Source organism: Lithobates pipiens, unplaced genomic scaffold (assembly GCF_037356315.1).
Source record: "Lithobates pipiens isolate NorthernLeopardFrog02 unplaced genomic scaffold, aLitPip1_a1.2 Scaffold_22, whole genome shotgun sequence".
Classification (NCBI taxonomy): Eukaryota; Metazoa; Chordata; class Amphibia; order Anura; family Ranidae; genus Lithobates; species Lithobates pipiens.
The window spans coordinates 102,988,951-103,015,994 of NW_027507784.1; the positions used below are offsets into that span (position 1 = coordinate 102,988,951).

Here is a 27,044-nt window from a genome sequence, read left to right on the forward strand (position 1 = left end):
CTCCTGAGTGCTGCCGTAGTAGCACCATTGAGCTACATACCTGTGTTAGACCTGTTTCTGTTTAGGGTTTATCTATCCTTATGTAACTGTTATTGGTAAGGGAGTATACTATGAGTATCTATGCAACCCCCATAGGTATTGGGCTTCTTGTTAGATTCAGAAGCACAATTCTAATTCTATGTTTTAGCCAGAGATAGGATCTCAGGGGTACCCACCTGTTAACCTCCGTTAATAGCAATGCCAAGCTACGTATGTTTTAATGGTTTTTCTTGATCCTCCGGTGTTGTTCCCCCTCTGGAATTCCTTGCTCCCCATCTACTGCTGTCAACTCCCTGAATCTATTATGCAGATCTATTACGCATATAATAGGTTTACAGGAAACACACTTTGTTGAAAAATCTACTCAGTATCTCCTATCTACAATTCTATACAGCCTGAGGCACTACCAAACAACGAGGAACCCTTATAGGATTTCATCGTTCCTCACTGTTCATTCTTTTATCTCAAATTAAAGACCCCAAAGGTATATTTGATCCTTACTGGTCATTTATCAGACAATGCGATCACAATAGTGTCCTACTATGCTCCTAATAAGTGTCCGACAGCCTTCCTCTCACATCTTTTCCAAGTCGTGGACAAACATAAGTTCAGAACGGTCATTCTCTGTGGTGACTCCAACCAGGTGATATTCTTATTCCTAGATAAATCCCCGCCAGCGCTGTCCTCGTTCCCAGTCAAGTTGTCATTCCAAAACCAAGTTTCCAAACACAACATAGCAGATACCTGGTGTGAAGCCAACCCTGCTCGTAAATGTTACACACATTATTCTTACCCGTATGAATCCTTCTCCCGCATTGACCATATCTTTTTAGCTACCGGTACGATACCAGAAATACAATCCTCTGTCATCACCCCCTTTTCATGGCCTGATCATAGCTCAGTTTGTACAACAATAATCTCCCCAATTCCCAAGTCGCAAGATACCTGGGCCCACCGCCTACTGGAGCAGAAGTCTGCGTCCCTGGATAGCCTTGATACCTTCTTCTTGGCGATGTCCCAGCTATATGAGGACCCCCAATTGACTGCAACTGCAGAAGCCGCACTACACCCTCTCCAACAAGGTCGCAGAGTGGCCGAGGACTATGCGGTTGAGTTCAGACGCTGGAGTTCTGACACGGATTGGAACGACGCCGCCATGCGCCACTAATTCCGGATGGGGCTATCTGACCCACTCAAGGATAAGTTGGCACGAGTGGGGATACCTCAATGCTTGGATGAGCTTATCAATCTCTCCATCCAGATTGATCGTCGCTTAAGGGAGCGACGGTCAGAGAGATCTTCCAGCCATTTCCACCCCACTTGGATGCTCCCCAAGGTTCCAAGTTCTGCCGGTCAGTTTCCACCCACCTCTACTGCTCCAGCTCAAGAAGCTCCCGAACCAATGCAGCTTGGTTTGCTCCGGCCCTCGCTGACCCCTGAAGAAAAACAGCGCAGATGTACCCACAACCTGTGCCTTTACTGTGGGGAACCTGGGCACTATGTAAGGGCCTGCCCCAACAAGACACGTAAGTGTGTAACCACTTCTTCCATGTGTGCATCTGTTCTACATAAACCCAGTTCTCACCTTGCTCTTCTCATCACACTACAGCTTCCAGGAGGGAATATTCCAGTGTCAGCTATCATTGATTCCGGAGCATGCAGCTGTTTTATCGATCAGACCTTCGCTGCCAACCATCAGATCCTGCTTCAACCCAAGGCCCAGGGGCTTGCTGTACACCTTGCAGATGGCTCCGCCCTTAGTTCTGTTCCAGTCACACAAGAGACCGTCCCTTTGTTGGCTACTATGGGCACCCATCACCAGGAGCACCTACGTCTGGATGCCATCTCTCCCCTCTTTTTCCCATCATCCTGGGAATGCCTTGGCTGCAGGCCCACAATCCCAGCATAAACTGGGCCACAGGAGAAGTCAAATTCCTTTCGGAGTACTGCCAGCAACACTGCTTAGGCCGGCCGTCTGATGAACCCTCTCAACTTCTCTGCTTGGATGTTGATCCAGAACTATGTCAGTCCATCCGTGCACCTTATAGAGACTTTCTAGATGTATTCAGCAAGAAAGGAGCAGAAACACTTCCCCCTCACAGGCCTTATGACTGCCCTATAGAACTGTTACCAAGCACCGAAGTTCCTTTTGGAAGAATTTTCCCACTAACGGAGCAGGAGCTAGATACGCTGAAAGACTATATCGATGAAAACCTGAAAAGGGGGTTTAGCCGCCCTTCCACCTCCCCAGCCGATGCTGCCATTTTCTTTGTCAAAAAGAAAGACCATTCTCTGCATCCATATATCCACTATCGGGAGTTGAATAAGATAACTATTAAAAACCGTTATCCCCAAGTCCTAGTACCTGAACTTTTTCAAAGGCTTGGAACCGCAGTCATCTTCACGAAATTAGATCTTCGTGGAGCTTACAATTTATCCATATCCGAGAAGGAGACAAGTGGAAGTCGACTTTCTGTACTCGATTTGGGCACTTTGAGTACCTTGTTATGCCCTTCGGGTTGTGTAACGCCCCTGCAACCTTTCAACTATTTGTCAACGACATTTTTCGTCATTTTTCGTGACTACCTGGACTTATACATAATCGTGTTCCTGGACGATATACTCATCTTCTCCTGATGATCACCGTAGACACGTCCGGAATGTTCTAACCCAGCTCAGGCAACACGGGCTTTATGCGAAACTCGAAAAATGTGAGTTTGAACTCCATTTGAAAATCCAATTTTTGGGCTTGGTCATATCAGTCGAGGGCATCAAAATGGACCCCCAAAAGGTGTCTGCCATCATGGACTGGCCTGCGCCTGTGGATAAGAAGGGTGTACAGCGCTTCATTGGCTTCTCTAACTTTTACCGGAAGTTCATCAGAGGCTTTTCTGCAATTATTGCCCCCATTGCCGAACTGACCAGGCAGGGTACCCGATTCTCTTGGACCCCCAAGGCCCAGGCGGCCTTTGAAAAACTTAAGGAGTTGTTCACTTCAGCTACCATTCTGAAACATCCTGATCCAGCTCTGCCCTTCGTCCTAGAGGTTGATGCTTCGGAAATCGCTGTTGGGGCAGTGTTCTCTCAGTGGCAGGGTGCCAAGGCCCTCCTCTATCCGGTAGCATTCTTTCAAACTCTCGATGTCTGAGAAGAACTATGATGTAGGAGATCGAGTACTTCTGGCCATCAAGGTGGCTCTGGAGGAGTGGGGTTACCTATTGGAGGGTGCTGCAAATCCCATCTTGGTCTACACCGACCATAAGAATTTGGAATATTTGAGAACAGCCAAAAGACTAAGACCACGGCAAGCCAGATGGGCCCTTTTTTTTTTTGCGATTCCAATTCCATATCACCTACAGACCTGGTTCTAAGAATGTTAAGCCGGATGCGCTTTCTCGTATGTTTTCTGATTCTGAAAAGACTTTGCCTTCTGATACAATCCTCCCTTCTGGGAACTTCTTGCTCCTCCAAGGGGACCTTATCTTCCGGATCAGACAGGCTTCTGTGGGAATGGCTCCGGTTCCTGAAGCCAGCTTAACAGAAGGTTTATTCTGGCGTAAAGGCAAGATTGTGGTTCCTGAGGCCTTAAAGGTGAATGTATTGGAGCTCTGCCACGACCATAAAATGGCCGGACACTTTGACTGCCGAGCTGGTCCAACGCACCTTCTGGTGGCCCCAACTACTCAGTGATTGCAAGAATTATGTGGACTCGTGTAACACTTGTGCCCGAAGTAAGAACAGCCGGACAAGAGCTTGGGGTCTGTTGAAACCCTTACCTGTTCCTGAGAGACCATGGAAGATGATCTCGATGGATTTCATCGTGGAACTTCCCCAAACGAGGGGTTCTTTACCATCTTCATTGTGATGGACAGGCTGTCCAAGATGGCTCACTTCCTCCCAATGAAGGGCACCCCCTCAGCGATGGAAACGGCCAAGATCTTTGTTAAGGAAATCATAAAGTTGCATGGGGTCCCAGCGAGCATTGTGTCCGATCGAGGTGTCCAATTCACCTCAAGGTTTTGGAAGGCGTTCTGTGGATCCCTTGAAATCGAGTTGGAATTTTCATCAGCCTATCAACCCCAGACAAATGGACAAAATGAAAGAACGAATCAGTCCTTGGAGCAATACATCCGCTGTTTTTCTGCCTTCTCTCAGGACGACTGGGTATCCTTATTACCTGTTGCAGAGTTTTCTTATAACAACTCCTTGCATTCCGTCATCAATCAAACACCATTCTTTGCCAATTATGGCTTCCAGCCAGCTTTCCTACCCAGCTCAATACCAGAATGTACTGTTTCTGCAGTTTCCGAAACTATGGATTTTTTCTCCACCAACAACAAACTCCTAAGGGAGACTATGGCTAAGTCTCAGGAGTACTATAAAAAGATGTACGATAAGAAGAGACGTGGAGAACTTATCCTGGAGCCCGGCAACCAAGTGTGGTTGTCCACAGTTAACCTGAAAATGGCCTGTCCCTGTAGGAAATTAGACCCTAAATTCATGAGTCCCTTCACAGTGAAGAGAAAAATAAATGACGTCACCTATGAACTTGATCTACTTGACTCTCTTAAAGTCCACCTGGTCTTTCACGTGACCCTACTGAAACCGGTTACCCCAAACCCCTTTGCTGGCCGCACTTCCGGCCCATCTGAACCTGTGATAATTGACAATGAAGAGGGGTTTGAAGTCGAATACCTCATTAAATGGAAAGGGTATGGCCCTGAGGACAACTCCTGGGAACCCGAGAGCAACTTGCATGCTCAGGAACTTTTTACGGGCTTTCAAGAACCACCATGCTTCCAGATTGGCCCAACTGGGAAGCCGGAGTCTGCCCTTAAGGAGGGGGCACTGTCAGAGAAGTTACCTGGTTGGTCGCGGTGCTGGCCTTGCTGGTGTGCGTCGATCTGCAACAGGGCGCGCTGGCGCATGTTCCTGTGCGTGCTGTGGAGCGCGCCCCTGCTGGAGCGCACCCCGCACCTGTTAGAGCCGGTGTGTGCCGATGCGCACCAGTGCGCGCTGTTGTGTGCACTCCTGGTGGCACTGGTGTGCGCACTGGCGCTCCGGCGCGAGCACGTGCGCCTGTGCGCGTTGTCACGCGCGGTGTTGGTGCCAATCGGCCTATTTAGGTCTGCCGCATACTCCATTCAAGTGCTGCCTGATCATCAGCTCCCCCGTTCCCTGCTCCATTGCCTGTATCTGCATGCTCTTTGGACACCCCTGATCTCCACCTGCACCTGACCTCCGCCTGTTCTGACCTTGTTCCTGCCTGTTCCTATTGTACCATTGCTGCCCGCCTGTTGCCGAATCCTGCCTGTACCTGGACCCTCCTGCTCAGCCCCTGCTCCGTACCCGATTGCCTGTGTTTCAGCCTATGCACCTGCTGCTTTGGGGTTCATCCTACTTCCAGCTGCTGGACCCTCTTCACAGGCTCTCATACCACTCCACACTCCCAGCCACCTGTCTACTCTACCAGGGGTTGTGAGTTGGACACGTATGGGAGACCACCCTCTGCCCAAGCGGACTCACTGCTCTGGTAAGTGTAAGTCTGACAGTATCAACGATACCACTCTCACCCACCCCACTCACCGCTTAGGCATAAAAATGGCCCTCAAAGAATACATCTCAGACAATGCTACCGATGATATATCGGCACTGACATTGTGGAAAGCGCATAAATCTGTTATATGGGGCAGGTTAATCCAACTAGCAACGACCCTTAAACGAGAATGCAAATCCCTATTTCAAAAGCTAGGAGCAAACTTCGATATATGCCATGCAGCCTTACAGACTGACCCCAATCCCACCACTAACTTGTGTCTTGATAAGGCTTGACTTGATTTTGACCTGTTCCTAACTGACTTTGCTGACAAACTTATCCCGTATCACCCTCCTATCACTTAACCAAGAGCAGCAGGATTTATTTGAGAGCCCTATTACAGATATTGACATGTCAACGTCCATAAAAGTGTTGAATCCGCATGAGAGGCCGGGACCTGATGAGTTCTCGGCAGCCTATTATAAAAAATTTGCACCCATATTGGTTCCTATGCTGACAAGTGCCTTCAATTCCCTGCTAGGAGATCACTCATTTAGATCTGAAACAAACACTAACTTCTATAATTTCTATGATACCCAAACCTAAGTCAGACTTCTTTCTGGATGGATTACTGTCCTATTTCACTCCTAAACCTTGACATTAAATTACTAGCCAAAATCTGGCAACACGTTTGAACAACATTATTGGGCAAGAAATAAACCGAGACCTAACAGGCTTTCTCCCAATCCACAAAGCTGGCAATAATATCAGACATGCCCTCTTATTTTCTCAAGCAGCAAACAATAGACTTATCCCATCCTGCTTTCTGTCCCTTCACATCAGAAAGGCATTCAACTCGGTCACTTGGCCATATCTCAACTATACCCTCCAGCGATGGGGCTTTGGGAACCATTTCCTGACCTGGGTCTCTTCATTATATGACAACCAGCAAGCATACATCAAATACGCTAGCTATAGATCAGCAATATTTGACATAAGAAGAGGCACTAGGCAGGGCTGTCCCCTATCCCCACTGTTGTACGCCTTACTTGTAGCACCACATTACCTTCCATACTTAGGGGTCCAACTCACAGCCTCTAAAGGAGATTTAATCTCCGCCAATTACTTACCCCTACTAAAGCAAGTTACTAACCTCATAGCTCAATGGTCCTCTCCTGCCTTATCCTGGTTAGGTAGAATTAATACTACCAAAATGGCTATACTGCCCAAATTCCTATACCTGTGAGTCTTCTGCTTCTCACCTGCTCTTGTATGGTTTCTTTCCCCTGTCTGTCCTCTGGGATGTGAGTGCATTACAGTATTCACTCATGGACCATGTATTGTAATGATTTTGATCACTGGACCTGCTCACACTCATACTATCTTCTCTCACTACCCCTTTTCTCTAATGGTACATCCCCGGCAACCTTCTTCACCCACTTGAGACATCGTCTCCCTCTTCTGAGCCACCAACTGACAATAAGCTTTAATTATCTACCACTCCAGTGATGACTGTTTACCTCTTGGCTCTTGTTTGCAAACTATATCAGTAATCGTGTGTAAGCATACCCTACCTTAGTTATGCTATGTTTATATTTTTCCCATACAAGACTATGTATGTTTGGAAGTTTATTATCTTGTCTATACGATGTATGATGGGTCTCATATGTTTGAGTACCATCTTTACTTTCCATTGTATTGTAAATCTCAATAAAACCTTTTGACAAGAAAAGGTTTATGACACCCAGCATGTTTTTTCCATGACAGTTTACAGTTTTCTCTTAATCATTTTAACGTAGCTCCCCCAAATTATTAGAAAATTGCTATTGCGGACCTATAACTGTTGTACAGTGTAGGTAACCGTTCCGTGGAAGGGATCATTCTAGCTTAGAAGATAAACTTATACTGCAGGTAAGTACAAGAAGAAACATATCAACAGTTGTAGAGATACAAAACATATTTGTAGGTTAAATCAACATAATTATTGTAAGCTGAAATTGTCAACAAGGTTTGTGGTGATTTAACATCGTAACTCAGGGTCTCCCGATGTATGATTTTAATCAGGGATGATTGTGAGTCTTTCTATGCCTCTTAATTTTTGATAATACATTTCTTTCAAGTTACATGTTACTTTTTCCTTGTGAGGAAGATTGTTCTAATTAACCCGGGAATATAATTAGGCTCATGCATCAAAATTAGTCCTATTCGTGGTCCAAAAATAACACTAATTTGATGTTACGATGCTAGATATGTGTCAGAAGATCTACAAGTACTTTCGTCATAAGATATCGTAGATACTGAAGTTAATGTCACCTGATAGATTTAATGTTAAAACTCAAATTACTTCGGAAAGTAAAATAGTCACGCAGGAAAATGCTGCCATAGAGGCAGAGTCATTTTATGTTTCATTAAAAAAATCTGTTAAGGTTTAAATAAAAAAAATCAGGTGAGAAGACACCCGATTAGGCACGTGGGTGACATTCTTTGGTGGTAGTCCATGGTGGAAGATTTTCTGATACTGTGGAAGATTTATCTTTATTGGAGGCACAAGTACTGTGGTGGCTGTTTTTTTCTGGACACTTCAAACCAAATTGGATGACATATGGCACTGTTTCACACTTTTTTTATTTATTTACTACTATTTGATTGTATACATTATGAGCTTTGTTGTATATACCGTATGCACATTCTGAGTCAACATTTTGTAATTTTTTTTATTAGGAGGCACTTTAGGGCCGGTTCACACTGCAGGCGAGGCGACTCCGACTTGCCTCGCCGCGACCTGCCGCGACCTCAGCGGCAACTTGCAGATGACTTCTGTATAGAAGTCAATGCAAGTCGCCCCGAGGTCGCCCAAAAGTAGTACAGGAACCTTTTTTCTGAGTCGGAGCGACTCGAGTCGCTCCTCTCAGAACGGTTCCATTGTACAGAACGGGGGCGACTTGCGAGAGCGAAGGCGAGGCGAGTCGTGTCGCCTCGCATCGCCCGCTGTGTGAACCGGCTCTTACTGTTATTGGGTATGCATCTTAAATTTGCCAAAATCTTCCAGTGCAGTTCTCAAAACCGTAAAATAAGGAAGTTTAATTTTGTACCGTGTTAGGCTATCTCTTTCATCCTCTGACATATTGGCTATATGCAGAAAACTTCAATAGATAGAGGTATACACATGAACTGTAAGGTGCTGTGCAAAGACTGTAGGAGTTTGTTTAAGTAAAGGTTTTATGTAAAAAATACAGCCTGGTTCTAGCCCGTGACTAAACAATGAAGGAGCAGCAGTGCACTGATGAGGTGATCCTTTTGCTGTTCCCTCCTGTAAGCATTTTTAGGTAAAGCAATAGAGCTCTGGCTGACTGAGTGCTGCCCCTCCATCTCACAGTCTGCTGCTGCACAGGGGATTATAGGAGGCTGATATCCATACACATTTGAATGATACAGCCTACCTCTATTTAAAAATATATTGCCTAAAGTTTGTGGATACCTGACAATCGCACCTATATGATTTTTTTTGGGATATCCAAATCCAAAACTAAGTGCATACAATTAAGCACATAGACATACAATCTCCATTGGCATACCTCAACATACAATGACATTTTTGCCGATTGCGCATTTTATCTTTGCAGCAAAAGTTTTGGGAAGGCCCTTTTCTGTTCCAGCCTAATTGTACCCTGTGCACAAAACCAGCTCCATGAAGACATGGTTTGATGAGTTTGGTGTTGGGGAACTCAAATAGCCTGCACATAGCTGTGACCTTTAAGTGATATTAAAGGCTTTTTTTTTTATAAAAAACATGTCATACTTACCTGCTCTGTGCTGTGGTATTGCACAGAGCAGCATCCTCCTCCTTTTTGGGCCCCCCACTGGCACTCCTGGCCCCTCCCTCCTGTTGGGTGCCCCCATAGCAAGAAGCTTGCTATGGGAGCACCCGAAGGAAGCTCGCTCCCGAGCTGATGCTCTGTGTTGTCCATTCACACATGGAGTGTGGCTCGGCCACTCATTCGCTCACTGGCTGTGATTGACAGTAGTGGGAGCCAATGGCTCCCATTGTTGTCTCAGCCAATGAGGAGGAAGAGACCCGGGAGAGCTGCTGCTCTCATGCACATTGCTGGATTGAGATGGGGTTTAGGTAGATAATGGGGGGAGGGGGGGGGCTGCTGCACACAGAAGGTTTATTACCTTCATGCATAGAGTGCACAAAGGTAAACAACCTTGAGCCTTTACAACCAATTTTACCTTATTGGACACTTTTGTGATGAATTGGAATCGTGATTGCTAGCCAAGTCTTCGGGATCTGACCTTACAAAAATAACTGGAAAGCATAAGTTGATACTCAGACAAAAAAAGTTAAACAAAATAGAACACAAGAAAGACAGACTTGGTGGCCCACCTGGTCTTTTTCTGCCATCAACCTTCTGTGCATTTAAATAAACCCTGTGTTAGCTCCAAAACAACCCAGGGTTATAGGCGAGTGGTGGTGAGGGTGTTTATTGTCACTTTATCCATTTACAGCTGTAATTCCCTCTGCATTGTCTTAGCAGTTCATTTAATAAAGTAGTTATGAACATACTGTACAATGTTATAGACATTTTTTATTACAGGTATAACTATGCAGACACCATAACTGCTTTTGCTTCGTTTCAGAAATGATCTGTCTTACCTTTTTACATGATTAAAAAGTTCTGTCTTTTGACCATGCATCTCTTCTTCTTGATAGTGGGGACGGAGTTATAGGACATTGTGCAGACACACAGTGTGCCTGTATTCCATAGTGTGTTCAGTGTCAGGTAAAATGCAGGCTGTGCGTGAGCAGAGGGTGTGTTCAGGAGGCAGGCTGTGATTAGGAAGGGGTGTGCGCCAGAGGCAGGCTGTGATTAGGAAGGGGTGTGCGCCAGAGGCAGGCTGTGATTAGGAAGGGGTGTGCGCCAGAGGCAGGCTGTGATTGGTCAAGGGGCATGGTGGCTGCAAACTACCCAAAACAAGCATGCTGTGTATCTGCACAGTGTCCCATACCTCTGAATGGCTGACCAAAGAATGCAAACTTATCAAAAAAATATAGATATCTGAACACATACATACAAAAAAAATAGAAATATTTAGAGCAACTTGCAAGTTTACTTTCTACTCGGAGCTACATCCTAAATAACCTTATATACACAAAATAAGTGACATAGATATTCTTTTCTAGCATACACAACAACCCAAGTAGCACTGTGCAGTCTCTATGTATTAAGATTTGATACACCTTTGATATAGTCAGACTGGCATTGCAAAAGACAGAAAAATCCTCAATCCTAGACAAAAGCCCATTGATAAAATATTCTCATTCTATAATGTTAGATTTTTGATCTCTAATATCCTGCTGTATATTTCCAAACAGACAGCAGTTTATCACAATGCTGTACTTACCTTCATTTCTATTTCGGCTGCTGTGTGTTTGGTCGTTTCCAGTTTTTCCACCAGAAGTGTGTCCCCCAGGAAATTACTTTCTGCTGCCGATAGGCGTGTCAGTAATTCATCCTCAAGCATTTTCAACTCAATTTTGAAATAATTCTGTTGCTTTGTGAGCTCAGACTGAAAAGAAAATGGCAAGTTTTAGACCTGTAATTCGAAGCGCGCTAACAATGGGAATACACTTTGCTACCTTTTAATCTTCCTTATTATTCAACATTTTACAATAGTTCTAAAGCGCTTAAGGTCAGGCCTAATATCCAGAGAGAAAGGGGAGTATAATTTAGGCCCCTATCAGCTACTTTTTAGTGACCATTTTATTTTGTAATTTGCTCCATTTACATGAAAAAAAAACTTCAGGAAATGCTTTTTAGGTTCATTTGCATATTTTTTTCATTCAATAAAGTGAGTTTTTTTTTCTTCATTGCAGGCATTTGAGATGTAAAATATCTTAACATAAATATGTGATAATTTTAGCATAATGGGCTTATATTCATCTCCAGTATTTATTAAAATATTTAAAATGTTCTCTAAACACATTGCATGTAAATAAACAGGTGTGTACAGAATCGTCACTCTCTGGTATAGTAGTAAAGTCAAAAGATACAAAATGATGACAAATTGTTATACTCATACTTGTACATGATATAAATGTGTATGTGAAAAGCCTCTAAATACAGAGGAAATGTGCTGAAATTCCCTCCAGTGAATCAGGCTTAGCTTGCAACTTAGTTAGAACCTTCAAGACATAGTAGCTCTTCCACCAGACAGGTTTTGTTCACACAAGCGAGTCACTGAGGGGTAATGCATACCTGAGACTGATTAATGAGGGTTAATGTACATACTATAGGGACTGATCACTAAAGAGTTATTGCTTATACACTGCAGGCTGGTAATTGAGCGTTTATTGCATATGCACTGGAGGCTTGTCACAGCGAGGCCTCATGTACACTGTTGCTGGTAAACGGATGTTCAGAGGCAGCTGGATGCTTTTTTCAGCTGCCCGTGGACTCATCCAATGTTATCTTATTTGTACATTTACACAGGTTTGTTTAATGTCACTTTTAGGCGGTTGAGTTCAGAGGCCTTTTTTTGGAAAGCAAAACAATTAGTTCAGACGCTGAGTTTAGAGGCATTTCAAGTGCTAACCGCTTCTAAACGTGGTAACTCGCATTTAGCCGCGTTTTGTTTACAAGCGTTTTTCATTTTGGGCTATTTGGGGGGGGGGGAATTTTTTTTTCTCAAACGTTTCCAAATGTAAGCACGGCAAACGCAACATGTAAACGCAGCAAAACTCATGTTTTAAACTTGGGTTACTATCTGTCAAGTAAAGATTGGTCATAGAGTTTAATATATAAAACCTGTCATGAACATGAGGACAAGGTGCTTTGCCAGTGGGTCCTCCTGGCAAGTTACCCCCCATGTTGAGGGCATGTGGCCTGGTATGGTTCAGAGAAGGAAGGGGGACACATGCTTATCTCGCCCCTTTGCTGACCACCCAGGTTTGGATATTGGGAGGATCCTCACTCTTTTTTGCAGGAAGTTCCCCTCCCTTAACATCCACACCAGATTAGAAGCTCCTGGAATGGAATTTGTGGGGGCCCCATGCTTTTTTTCCTTCCATGTGGCCCCCTTAAAATTTATACCAAAGCTGAAGGGCCTGGTATAAATTTTTGGGCTCATACTGTGTTTCTTTATAATATCTCTGCTATTTGTTTACTCTCACCTGTCAGTCTGGAAATCCTGGCTGACAGCTGAAAGTGCTGGGTGGGGATGAGTCACTTGTTGTTAGGATGCTGGCATGTGCTAGCTCCCTAACAACCAGGAGGAGGCATTCACATTTAGCTGTGGTAATAACACCACTGCTAAATGTTTTGCTTCACTCTGCAGCTAGAGGTTTGTTTGGCTGTGCTTCCATTTGTTCAGTAATTTGCCCAAGTTTCTACATAGACTGCACACAGTGTGTGGAATTCTCCCTCATATTAAATTCCCTGCTGGTCAAACATTCTTAGCCCATTAACTCTCGTGGTCAAATGTTCTTAAACTATTTTTCTCTAAGGATCAAATGCGTTGTTACAGTGCCTTGCAAAAGTATTCACCCCCTTGGCTTTTTACCTATTTTGTTACATTACAGCCTTTAGTTCAATGTTTTTTTAATATGAATTATATGTGATGGATCAGAACACAACAGTCTAAGTTGGTGAAGTAAAATGAGAAAAATATATACATAAAACAATTTTTCAGAAATAAAAAAATGATAATTGGCATGTGCGTATGTATTCACCCTCTTTGTTATGAAGCCCATAAAAAAGCTCTGGTGCAACCAATTACCTTCAGAAGTCACATAATTAGTGAAATGATGTCTACCTGTGTGCAATCTAAGTGTCACATGATCACATATACACACTTTTTGAAAGGCCCCAAAGGCTGCAACACCTAAGCAAGAGGCACCATTAAACAAACACTACCATGAAGACCAAGCAACTCTCCAAACAAGTAAGGGACAATGTTGTTGAGAAGTACAAGCCAGGGTTAGGTTATAAAAAAATATCCAAATCTTTGATGATCCCTAGGAGCACCATCAAATCTATCACAACCGAATGGAAAGAACATGGCACAACAGCAACCCTGCCAAGAGACGGTCGCACACCAAAACTCACGGACCGGGCAAGGAGGGCATTAATCAGAGAGGCAGCACAGAGACCTAAGGTAACCCTGGAGGAGCTGCAGAGTTCCACAGCAGACACTGAAGTATCTGAACATAAGATGACAATAAGTCGTATGTTTCATAGAGCTGGGCTTTATGGCAGAGTGGCCACAGGGAAAGCCATTACTTTCAGCAAGAAAACAAAATGGCACGTTTTGAGTTTGCAAAAAGGCACATGGGAGACTCCCAACATATATGGAGGAAGGTGCTCTGGTCTGATGAGACTAAAATGTTACTTTTTGGCCATCAAAGAAAATGCTATGTCTTGGCTGCAAACCCAACACATCATATCACCCAAAGGACACCATCCCCAACAGTGAAACATGGTAGTGGCAGCATCATGCTGTGGGGATGTTTTTCAGCAGTCAGGACTGGGAAACTGGTCAGAGTTGAGGGACGGTGATGGACGGTGCTAAATACAGGGATATTCTTGAGCAAAACCTGTACCACTCTGTGTGGGATTTGAGGCTAGGAGAGAGGTTCACCTTCCAGCAGGACAATGACCCCAAACACACTGCTAAAGCAACACTTCAGTGGTTTATGGGGAAACATGTAAATGTGTTGGAATGGCCTAGTCAAAGCCCAGACCTCAATCCAATATAAAACCTGTGGTCAGACTTAAAGATTGCTGTTCACAAGCGCAAATCATCCAACTTGAAGGAACTGGAGCACTTTTGCAAGGAGGAATGGGCAAACATTTAAGTGGTAAGATGTGGCAAGCTCATAGAGACGTATCCAAAGTGACTTGGAGCTGTGATAGCCTCAAAAGGTGGCTCTACAAAGTGTTGACTTTAGGGGGGTGAATAGTTATGCACATTGACTTTTTCTGTTATTTTATCCTTTTTTTTTGCTTCACAATGATAAAAAAAAAATCTTCAAAGTTGTGTGCATGTTCTGTAAATGTAATTATGCAAATCCTCAAACAATCCATGTTAATTCCAGGTTCATCTCAGTACCACAATCTTTTAGGCTTTCAACAAATAAAGCAAAGATAGCTTCTGAATAAAGCACCACACTTCCAAAGTATTCATTATGAGCAAAACATTATTGAATCAGTGAAGATATTGTTCTTTACCTTATCTTATATTTTCATTTCTCTGCTGGGCTACAGCTTTACTCTGTACTACTACTTTTTTTTTTATGGTTATCATATCTTCAAATTTCGTGCCAATGTTTTGTAACTAGGAGTCATTGTAATAATACAGGATTTATACAGCGCTAAAAGTTTGCACATTAGAGAGACAATACAATATGATGCAAGACTAGGGTTAAGAGGAAATGATCTACAATTACCTTTTTATATTATTTTTTCCTGGTTTGAAAAAAAGATACAGATACTGACTGGGGCCAATCTCTGATGCTACACAGGGAGACCCTTGTCACAGCACCCCAACTTACCCCTCTGATTCCCCACACGTCTCCCACTCCCACCACCCTCCACCACATACATCCGGGGAGAAATTGCCAACTCATACACAGTTGCTGCCACTCCACACCTCCTGTGTGCAAGGCACCAGACCCTCTACTGCTGCCAATCCCCATGCCGGCACAAAACACTTTCTTAATGGGACCATCACCTGATGAACTGATGCAAATTTATAATTTGAAGATTTGGAGCACTTTATGATGAACATTATTTATGCACTGTTGAGAAACACTTTGTGCAAGAGCACTTTATGATGGGACTTAATTTAGGCACTGTTGTGAAGCATTTTTTGTGTTTTAAGCACTTTAATCATAAATGATTTATTGTAATATATATAGTGGATGCACATTGCACTTGATTTTCATTCAGTTAGGGTATTCACTGTATTTGTAAGGGTAAGCACAGGTCTTTTATCCAACTTTAAGCATCAGGGTGTATGGCTCACAAGATCGCCGTCCTGGCTCAGGTATAACTACCTGGGCTGGGGGAAACAGTGCACACATCTTTTGCGGCCAACCCCCTGCATGCCACCTGTGCCTGTGGGTGAGGCCCTAAGAAAACAGTCAGGCCACCAGGTTTCACCAGAAAAGGGTGTGACGGACTAGGAGCGTCAAGAGAGCACAAAGAGGTGGATGACACAGAATCGGAAGTGCAGGCATTGATTGGGAGACTGAGTGTACAGGAGAGATGGCATTGGGACAAAACCCAGAGAAACAGTCCACAGGGCAGTGATATAAATCACAGTACAGATATACAGTCCATTAAATAGCAGTATGGCACAGGCACAGAGTAACTATATGGCATTGCATGGGGATATGAGTCTCAGAACAGAAATGGAGCACAACAGGGAGAGATTATCATCAGGGCAGCACTATGGCACAGCAAGGGATAACAGTCTGTGGAGTGGGAGTATGGCACCAAAATGGGTTAACAGTCTATGGAATGGAAATAGGACACAACAGGGAGATAGTCCACAAGGCAGCAATAGGAAACAGCAAAGAGAGAAAATGATCCTCCGGGTATTATGGCACAAGGGGAGAAGATCTTCAGGGCAGAATGTTGGCACAGCAAGAGTTTACAGTCTGTGGAGTTACAATAAGGCAGAGCATGGAGAAATAATCCTCCAGGTATTATGGCACAATGAGGGGAGAAGATCGTCAGGGTAACAATAAGGGACAGCACAGGTTAACAGTCTGTAAAGGGGAAATATAGCACAGAAAATGGTGAACAGTCCATGGAGGAGGAATATGGCACAGCAAAGAGGAGATACAGGAAGGTTCCGGAACTCACACTGAGGATGCTTGCAAGCCAGAAGCTAAGGTTCTCTAAGGAAAGCAGGCAGGGTGCTCTCAATCATTTCAAGTGGCTCAGCTTAGATACTGCCAGACACAGCAGCGGTTGCAGGCTCAGATCAGTCCTAACAGTACTGCCCTTCTCCCTGGACTTCCCCTGTATGTCTAATGCCGTGTACAAATGATCAAACTATCCAGCGGAAAAGTCCGGCTGACTAGAGTCAATCCGCCTATGTGTGGGCTCCAGCGGACTTTTTTTACCCAAAAGTCCGGCGGACTTAGAAAGTAGTTTTGACTCAAAAACTGTCCGCTGGACTCACAGTCCGGCGGACAAAATGGCCGTGTGTGTGCTAGTCCGCCGTACTTTTGAAATGAACGGACTTTCCCGCACAGAGAAAAGTCTGTTCATTTTGAGTGCAGCTCCAGGTAGCCAGGACTAGCGAAGGAAGTCAATGTCGCCACCTTCAGCCTGTCACCTGGTATGGACTTAAAGGGGAAGCCCTACGCCGAAAAAACGGCGTGGTGGTCCCCCCTAGGTCCATATCAGACCCTTATCTGAGCACGCTACCCAGCCGGTCAGGAAAGGGGATGGGGACGAGCGAGCGGCCCCCGACCTCCTGAGCCGTACCAGGCCGCATGCCCTCAACATGCGGGGGTGCTTTGGGGAAGGGGGTCTCGCGGCGACATTCACTTCCTTTGCTAATCCCAGCTACCTGGAGCCGCGTTCAAAATGAACGGACTTTCCTCCGTGTGTGGGCAAGTCCATTCATTTCAAAAGTACGGCGGATAGTCCGCCGGAAAAGTCCTTTGTGTGGGCAGGTCCACTCATTTGGAAATTTGGCGAACTTTCCGGCGGTTTGTCCGCCAGACTAAGTCCACTGGATAGTCTGATCATGTGTACGTGGCATTAGAGCCTCTGATGGAAATCTTTTGCAAATCTAGGGGCAGAAATGTTCTCTTCATCTGTCCTATATCCTTACCATTGAACCAGATATTATAATTTGTTCCTAAAGATCCTAGAATCAAGAGTTTTCTCTGCCACAAATTCTTCTTCGTCCTGTACCTCCAAAAGGTGGAGAAGGTGGAAGAATTCTTCCAGAAAAAGGATTTTCAGGAAATGGTTTGAGTAGCGACATGTGAAAAACAGGGTGAATCTTCAGACTGTCAGAGCGTTTTAAGTGAATGGTGACCGGATTGATTTGAGCAGAAATTTGGAAAGGTCCCACAAACCTTTGGCCCAACTTTGCAGATGGAAGTGACCTGTGATGTCTATCCGCAACCCTCATATAATATGCCTCCTTCCATCAATCAATTTTTCATGAATCTCCTGTAATGTAGTTCATTTGTTGGTAACAGCAGGAATTAGAGTTGGAACAAAAACTGGATGATATCCTGTATTTAAGAAAAGGGGCTTACGAAAGTGGAGTTATGTTTATAATTGGTATAGGCAAACTTTGCTGTAGGAAGATGCACCCAGTCATCCTGAAGATAACTAACATAACATTGTAGGTACTGTTGTAAAGTTTGATTGGTCCTCTTGGTCTAACTATTAAGTTGAGGATGAAAAGCAAAAAGACAGTTTCATTGTTATACCTAAAGCTGAACAAAAGATTTTCCAAAATTTCAAAGTAAACTGTACTCTTCTGTTAGACACCATGTCATCAGGAATTCCATGTAGTTTAAACATTGCTTAAACCTTAAACCCTGCAATTTGTTCAGAAGAAGTTACCCCCTTAACAGGTATAAAAAGCCAACTTAGTGAGACAATTGACGACTACTAAGCTAGAGGTCATCTCTTTCAAGCAGGGGGGGGGGGGGGGGGATCAAGCATGAAGTCCATGGTATTGATGGAACAGGGAGTGGTTGGAGCAATCCCAAAAGTGCAGATCAGGGTGTCTTACTATGTGCACAGGTCAGACACAAGGCCACATAGTTCTTGACATCTTTCTTATAACCAGGCCACCAAAAGAAATGTGATAAATGTTCCATCTTAGAAACTCCAAAATACCCAGCAAGTTCATAGGTTGGACTTGATGGACTTGTGTCTTTTTTAAACCTCACCTGCTATGTAATTATGTAAGTTTAGAGTCATGCATCAAGCTGAGGGCTTCTACCCAAACTGATCCAGTTACATTGAGACAGTGGGGTTGATTTACTAAAACTGGAGAGTACAAAATACGATGCAGCTGTGCACGAGCTGCACCATATTTCACACTCTCCAGTTTTAGTCAGCCTCAGTGTGATTGGGTCCAAAAGCTGTTCTTGTACTTGAGGTAATGTCCTTAGGAGGATGATTGAAAAGTGGGCCATTCTCATACTGGTCTTTAAGGATACTCAAGAATGTCTTGGAATTTGTGGCCCCTAGGAAGTTCTTCTAAGACAGGATTGTACATTCAGAATTGCCTTCCTGGAGAGACTCATACAGCATCCTCGATAAGACATCAGCCTTACCATTCCGTGACCCAGGTCGATATGAGATGATAAAATTGAACCTGGAAAAGAATAGAGACCAACGTTCCTGTCTAGAAGACAATCTCTTAGCAGAACGAACAAGTTCCAAATTTTTATGATCGGTGAGAACAGTTACAGGAGGATTAGCCCCTTTCTACAGATGCCTACATTTGAAAAAGGCTTCCTTAATTGCCAGTAACCCTTTATTCCCAATCCGTGGTGGCTGATGCTCCAAATTTTTGGGAAGATGCAAATAAACTAAAAATTAAACTGTCAGTAATGCAAGATTGTAAATTTATTGATCATTTATCAGGTGATTATGTATCATTACTGCTAGATAAAACTATGCCCATCATATGCAGCATCACCTTGCCTATCAATTGCAGCCTCACTGTGTCCAAAAATTGCAGCCTCACTGTGCCCATCAAATGCAGCCTCACTGTGTACATCAATTTCAGCCTCACTGCGCCAGTCAAATGAGCCTCACTGTGCCCACAATTTCAGCCTCATTTTGCTCACAATTTCAGCCTCACTGTGCCCATAAAATGCAGCATCCCATCAAATGCAGGCTCGCTGTGCCTGTTATGAGGGGTTCCCACCATTCCTGCACTGAGTTTCCGGGTCTGTACACCTTGCTGTTGTGCCCATTATGAGGGGTCCCCACTCCTCAGTGATGCAGTGCATCAGCAATGCAAATGGTAGCCCACTGCACTCGCCTTGCTAGTTGTGGTGCACCCTATTCGTAGTGACATGCCATTACATTTTTGCAGTTGAACAGCACTGAGTGGCTGCATCTCCTTTTTCAGGTGGGGTGGTCGGGGGTGGTAAAACTTCAGCTCAACTGCCTGCTTGCACTGCTCCACCCAGCTGTGTGAATGAGCCCCTAAGGTCTTCTTTACAAGTGTGGTCTGAGATCTGGGCATTCCTCTCTAGGGGTCCACACACTGACTGTCTGACTGACACCCTTTCCATCCCACATTACTTTTTATCTCTTTTAACTGTTCAGCAGCTTTGTACATTCTCAGCAGTCATTTAAGGTGGCCATAGATTTTTTTTTATTTCATTCCTACTATGGCCACCTTAAATGAGAGCAGAGAATGTACTGAGCTGCTGAACGGTTAAAAGAGATAAAAAGTAGGGATGATCCGACCACCCCCCCCCGCTTCGGTTTGCACCAGAACATGCGAACAGACAAAAAAATAACATGTGAACACCATTAAAGACTATGGGAATAAAAAAAAATTCCAAAGGGCTCATTTTAAAGGCTTATATGCAACTTATTGCCATAAAGTGTTTGGGGACCCAGGTACTGCCCCAGAGGATATGTATCAATGCAAAAAAAATGTTTTTAAAACAGACATTTTTCAGGAGCAGTGATTTTAATAATGCTTAATGTAAAACAATAAAAATGTGGTAATGTAAATGGGTGACCCCACCCCCTCTGACATCACATGGCGTCTGAAGAGGCGGTTCACCCATTTGCGTCACCGGGTGGCCCGTCCTTGGCTATATAACAGGTGTCACCGCAAACAAGGCTGCAGTCAGCGGGACGCCTCCCATCGAGACAGAGTTTTTCCGTTTATTTAAATTTTTTTCTCAGGAACGTTGGCGCCGTGATTGACAATAGAGTTACATCGAGGGACACTTTTTGACAATTCCTTTATTAAAAAAAAACTGTCTGCTGTCGTTTTTAATTTCTTGACACTTTTTTTGGTGAATGGGTAGGGGTACAATGTATCTCATACCTATTCACATACGGGGGGCGGGATCTAGGGGGCCAGCATCTTCAAGATATCAAATACACTGCTTGTACTGACTTGAATATAGAGTCTACACTGAATATATAGTCTGCGCTAAAATGCAGACTGTATGTGTGTGTATGTGTATGTGTATATGTCTATCTCCTCTCTCTCTCTCTCTCTATATATATATATATATATATATATATATATATATAAATATATAATCTCACAAAAGTGAGTACGCCCCTCATATTTTTAAAGATATTTTATTATATCTTTTCATGTGACAACACTGAAGAAATTATACTTTACTACAATGTAATGTAGGGATTGCACAGCTTGTATAACAGTGTAAATTTGCTGTGCCCTCAAAATAACTCAACACACAGCCATTAATGTCTAAACCACTGGCAACAAAGGTGAGTACACCCCTAAGGGAAAATGTCCACATTGGGCCCAAAGAGTCAATATTTTGTGTGGCCACTATTATTTTCCAGCACTGCCTTAACCCTCTTGGGCATGGAGTTCATCAGAGCTTCACAGGTTGCCACTGGAGTCCTCTTCCACTCCTCCATGATGACATGATGGAGCTGGTGGATGTTAGAGACCTTGTGCTCCTCCATCTTCCCTTCTAGGATGCCCCACAGCTGCGCAATAGGGTTTAGGTCTGGAGACATGCTTGGTCAGTCCATCACCTTTACCCTCAGCTTACAAAAATGTGAGGGGTGTACTCACTTTTGTGAGATACTGTATATACATTATATCAAATACACTGTCACTAACTAACCTGCCTACCTAATCTAGTGTGGGGCCCCCCGATCCATGATTGGCCAAAGGCACCCTGTCTTTGGCTAATTATGGCTCTCTCAGCAGAGTGCACTACGATTGGCAAAAGCATTCAGGTCAGGTGCATGCTTTGGCGATTCATCATACAGCAATGCACTGCTATCCTGCTGTGCATTATGGTGCATTTTGCGGTGCTCGAACTTCCCATGAACACCCTATAATATTTGCTGTTCAGCAAACGGCGAACACCTGATTTTTGAGTAGAACTTACTTCCCATTAAAAAGTAATGTGGGGGGGAAAGGGTGTCAGTCAGTGATTGGAATGGTCAGATCTGACCCTGGAGGCAGCAGGATGTGAGCATATGAGGGGAGAGCAAACAAACAGCAGAAAGTGAAGGAGGGGGAGTAGGGGAGGATCAGTGTGATTGGGAAGATGTACAGACTTGCATTACATGGGGAGAGGGGGAAGTAAAGTTGGAGCTGAAAGGTGCTGCTGTAGCAGGAGTCAGAACAGGGAAAATAGCATAGCTGGTGCCCCTTTTGCCCCCCCCCCCCCCCCCCCACAGTCCTGGCCCTGCATGTACTGTACCATGACTTCTTTGTGTGTTTCCAGTGATCCCTCTGCATGCACTGCTGGCTGCTGACTCTGTCACAGGGAGATGGAGAAGGACATGCACTGCTTCCTTTGCCTCTGCATGCTGCATGGGCCTATTGCTTCCTGAGCCTGCCACTGTTCTTCTTCTGTTCAGCACTTACTTGCTGAAGGAGGCAGGCAGTGTAAGCTGAGTCACTCCTCCACCATGTAGCACAGGGACTGAGAGAGCTGGGACCTTAATCTTATTATCGGCAAATGGGGCCAGTGTAAATCCTTACATTTTTTTTTATCACTAGCTTTGGGGGGCGCCTATTGGCAGGCTGCCACTGTTCCCAATGTCATAATTCCTTTTGATTGAAGACATAAACAAGAAAAATACACACAGGGATGAAAATGCATCTTTTCTCCTTCTCACTGAGTAAGGATAGCTCCAACAGCAGAGTCTGAAGCATCCACTTTCATAATAAAAGGAAGTTTAGGATCTGCACTTATCAATATTGGTGCAAAAGTGAAGAGAGTGTTTAGCTTGCTAAAAGCTGTCAGTGCCTCAGGTGACCACAGAAAGGGCATCCCTCTCTTTGTCAACTGCGTAATTGATGCTATCACCCTATAGAAGGTTCTGATGTATTTTCTGTAGAAGTTGGCAAATCCAACAAATCGTTGTAGTTCCTTTTGCAGTTGTATACCTGCAAAAAACAAAACAAAAAAAACAACAACCTGTAAGGCAAAGGCATAATGAGCTAGTATGCATTGCATATTAGCTTGTTATGAAATATTTACCTTAGAACAAGGCCCCCGCATTACCTCCCGGTCACCGCTGAGGGAGCTGACATGTTCCCTCTGCATTTCTTCCGGGTTCTTCTGACGTCCGCGGCTGCATGCAAAGTAAATATATCTCCTAAACCGTACAACTTGAGGAGATATACATTTTACCTACAGGTAAGCCTTATTATAGGCTTACCTGTAGGTAAAAATCACCTACAAGGGTATACAACTTCTTTAACATTTCCAGCAGCAGGCCAATTCACCACTGCATTGATCTTCTCAGGATCCATATCCACTCCTTTTGGAGAAAAAATATATCCAAAGAACTGGATCTGGGTTCATTCTCACATTTCTCCAGCTTGATGTAAAGTTGCTTCTTCCTTAATCTTTCAAAGACTGTGTAAACATTGTGATGCTCCTTCAGGTTATCAGAAAATAAAGAATTTCATCCAGATAAGCAATCACAAACTGGTCCAACAGATCCCAAAAAAACATAATTGATGAAGTGTTAAACGCTTGGGAGTGTTTAAAAAGGCATAACCAAAGACTCAAAATGCCCATATGTGGTTCTAAAGGCAGATTCCCATTTGTCTCCTTGACGAATCGGGACAAGGTTATATGCGCCCCGTAAGTCTAGTTTTGAAGAAATTCTGGCAAAACAAAGTCTTACCCACATTTCAGAGATTAAGTGGAGTGAGTAGGGTTTTTTAATAGTGGTCTTATTCAAATCCCTGCACTGATGCATTGACACAAGGTGGTGTCCTTTTTTTTTTTCAACAAAGAACAGAGCTGCCCCTGCAGGAGACGTTGACTGCCTAATAAAGCCCTTCTCTAAATTCTCATCAAGCCATTCCCTGAGCACCTTTAATTCCGATTCTGACAGATTTAAAAGGTGACCAAAAGGTATTTCTGCCTCTGAGAGAAGGTCAATAGAACATTCATACGGGCAATGAGGAGGTAATTGATCAGCATTCTATTTATCACAGACATCCCTAAACTCATGGTATTGAGGAGGCAGGGATATGACTGAGTAGCTACCACATCAAATTGTGCTTCCTTGATCAGTGGAAAACTTGTTCAACAAGGTTCTCTACAATGTTCCTCACAATGAGGGGACATAAAATTTAAAATCGGTGCTCCCTAGTAGATGGAGGGATTATGGGTACAAAACCAAGGAATTCCCAGGATAACAGGAAGATTGTGTAACGTAATCAGCTGAAAGCCTCAAATTGGAGTAACAGAAGAACCATTTCATGGTTAACAGGTCCTGACGAAAAGGTTGAGACATCAACTGTATCCATATCAATAGGGACATATTTATTTATTTATTATTATTATTATTATTATACAGCATTTATATAGAGCCAACAGTTTGCGCAGCTCTTAACAAAATTAAGGTAGATATTACAGTTACATTCCAATTTGGTACAAGAGAAATCAGAGAGCCCTGCTCATTAGAGCTTTCAATCTAAAAGGGAGGGTCAATTGATACAAAAGGTAATAGCTGTGGGGGATGAGCTAATGGAGGGAGTAAAACCATGTATTAGTTACAAGCAGGAAAGGCTTCTTTAAAGAGAAGGGTTTTCAGGGAATTGTCTAAAGATGGATAGATTAGGGGAAAGTCTGACAAATTGGTGTAGAAAGTTCCAAAGGATGGGAGAAGCTCTGTAGAAATTCTGGTGGCGAGCATGGGAGGAGGTGACAAGGGAGCTAGAGGCTTGGTTGGTATTTTGTTAATATTATTGCTTTGGGAAAAAGTCAATAAAATTCCCTCAGCCCCAGAGTCTGGCATAGCAGAGCAAAGAATTTCAGAGACCTTGTGAAAAGTTTGATAGGGATGACAAAATGAGATAGTAGAGAATCAACTTTATTCTCTTCATAAATTAATGGGGAAATAGACTGGATAATGAAGTTTATTTGTTTAGACACTATCATCAGTTCTTTTAACTTTGTTGGGATAATTAATTGCATAATGTCCCCACAATATAGACATAAGTTTTCCAAACATCTCTCTTTCTCCAGAGTAAAAATGGATCTGTTAAGAGCATCATCCTGCATAGGTTCGGGAATGTTATAATCCAGAGAAACTTTTGGATCCTCCTGAATAAACTAAGTAGAAGAGAAACACATGCCACTATTACCACCATTGGTTTTTGCTGCATGTAGTACAAGGCTGCGGTCATCAGGATCACCCCACCAGGAGGTGAGCAAGTCAGGGTCCAGTAGCAGATATAGCAGGTCAGGATCAAGCAGAAGAGTAGTCAGTAAACAAGCCAAGAGTCTTTAACAAGAGGTTACAGATTGAGTATGGCACCGCAATGGTTTAACAGTCCTTGGAATGGCAATTGGACACAGCAAAGGAGGTAGTGCACAAGGCAGCAATGAGACAAAGCAAAGGGGGAAATGATCCTCCAGGTATTTTGGCACGACAAGAGGAAAAGATCCTCAGGGTAGCACAATGGCATGGCAAGAGTTAATAATCTGTGGAGTGACAATAGGGCACAGCAAGGGGAAACAATCCTCCAAGTAGTATGTCACAATGAGGGAAGAAGATCCTCAGGGCAGCAGTAAGGCACAGCACGGGTAAACAATCCATGGAAGGGAAATATAGCACAGCAAGGTGACAAGATGGTCTGGGAAACAGATGGCTTTTCTCTGGGGGTCCACAGAGGTAGGGTCTCAGGCAGGTGCTGGATCCAGAGAGGTAGCAAGGGAAGCCGGAGATGCAGGCAGGGAGACAAGGGGAGGCAGAGTAATTCCTGGTATCCTAGCTCACCCATACAAGTATATGGCTATTTTCTCAGCACCATTTAATCAAGGTTCTGCTACTCTACACTTTAAAAGTGTAAGGGGAACTCAGGGTATTACTAAACTGTAATGAAACATACTGTAGGTCCATTCAGAGCCTGCAGCAGAACTGAGTTAAACATTTTACTGGTTCACACTGCTGGAATACTTCATTTTACTAAAAACAATGTAGGCCAACACATCTAGAAGCTTAAGCCCCATGCAAACTAGCAGTTTTTCTCCTGAGTTTTTTGTTCAGATTTACCAAAACCATATAACATGAGGTCAAACCTTAGGAGTTTACATTTGTATGCAATCAGGCAGGCCCTTGCACTACATGGTTTTGGTAAACCTGAAGGAAAAACTCAGCAGAAAAACTGATAGTGTGTATGGGGCTTTAAATGTAACATCTCGAGTTGTTGTTCTCCAAAGAAATTCATCAGTCCGATCACCAAATTGTAATACACGGTCCTTTAGTGAAGAATATATTTCAAGCCCCTGAACAGGTACTCACAGTTGTTTTTACAGAACAGCAATTTTCAGTCATTAGATTGTCAAAAGCCACATACATATGGCAAAGCTATAGAAAGTGCCATCATAATATTGACAAAATATTTTAACATACTTGTAAAGAATTATTAACAACTTTACACATTTTCATTTTGTAAAAGTAAAACATATTTTTCTTTTGGAAAAGTTTTGTTGGGTATACCAATATAGCAAAAATGTGCATATAAAGCATATAAACAATAAATACCTATATAAGAAAAAAGGTGTAAATTTGAGATGATGGTACCTTGAAATCCTCTAGGTCGGGTCTCTCCAAATTAACCACATCAGCTAATAGCTGATCTTCCAAACCATCCCGCGTTACAGTGAAATTGATTAGTGTGGTCTGTGCTTGGATTTCAGGCTTGTAGTGTGGATTGGCAAGCTTAGTGTGAAGAATTAGTCGAAATTTTGGGTGAAACTTGATCTTCTTATCCCCAATTCGGATGTACCTGTTAAGCAAAACCAACTCTTATGTGTTAATTTTAATAAACCTATGAAAGTTCTTCATAGACAGACCCTGGTAAACCTCTTTTGGCATTACGTGTCTGTTAGCATATACAGTAATGTGGTGACTAGATTTTTAAAATGAAATCTAGGAACAATCTACTGGCTCTTTCTTAAAATATTGCCCTCATTTGCAGCCACACCCACAAAATCACCAAAAATCAATATGACTGCACAGGGATTAGGAAAGTCAAGTCAGCCCATTAGATGTTTGGTGCACATGCAGGACTGACTGCAGCAGTGCCACATTGGGGCGACACCTGCAATTCTATTCCTAGCATGGTTACCTGGTAGGATTGTGAAAGACCCGGATCAACCTTGGCTACTCTGAGGAGAGGAATGATAGGTGTGGTTAAACTGCACTGTAGAAGGGTTTTAAGGGGGTGTGGTTAAATTAAATCTGAACCTACTCTG

General features: G+C 43.5%; 1 protein-coding gene across 1 annotated transcript in view; it reads right to left on the reverse strand.

Moving 5' to 3' along the window:
• LOC143925685 (dynein axonemal heavy chain 11-like) overlaps positions 1 to 27,044 on the reverse strand; it is a 701,866-nt gene that overhangs the window by 205,154 nt on the left and 469,668 nt on the right. The window contains exons 54-55 of the mRNA XM_077450147.1: positions 26,371 to 26,575; positions 10,982 to 11,146 (exon numbers count right to left, since the gene is read on the reverse strand). Coding sequence (XP_077306273.1) covers positions 10,982 to 11,146; positions 26,371 to 26,575 — 370 coding nt within the window. The remainder of the gene's footprint in view (positions 1 to 10,981; positions 11,147 to 26,370; positions 26,576 to 27,044) is intronic.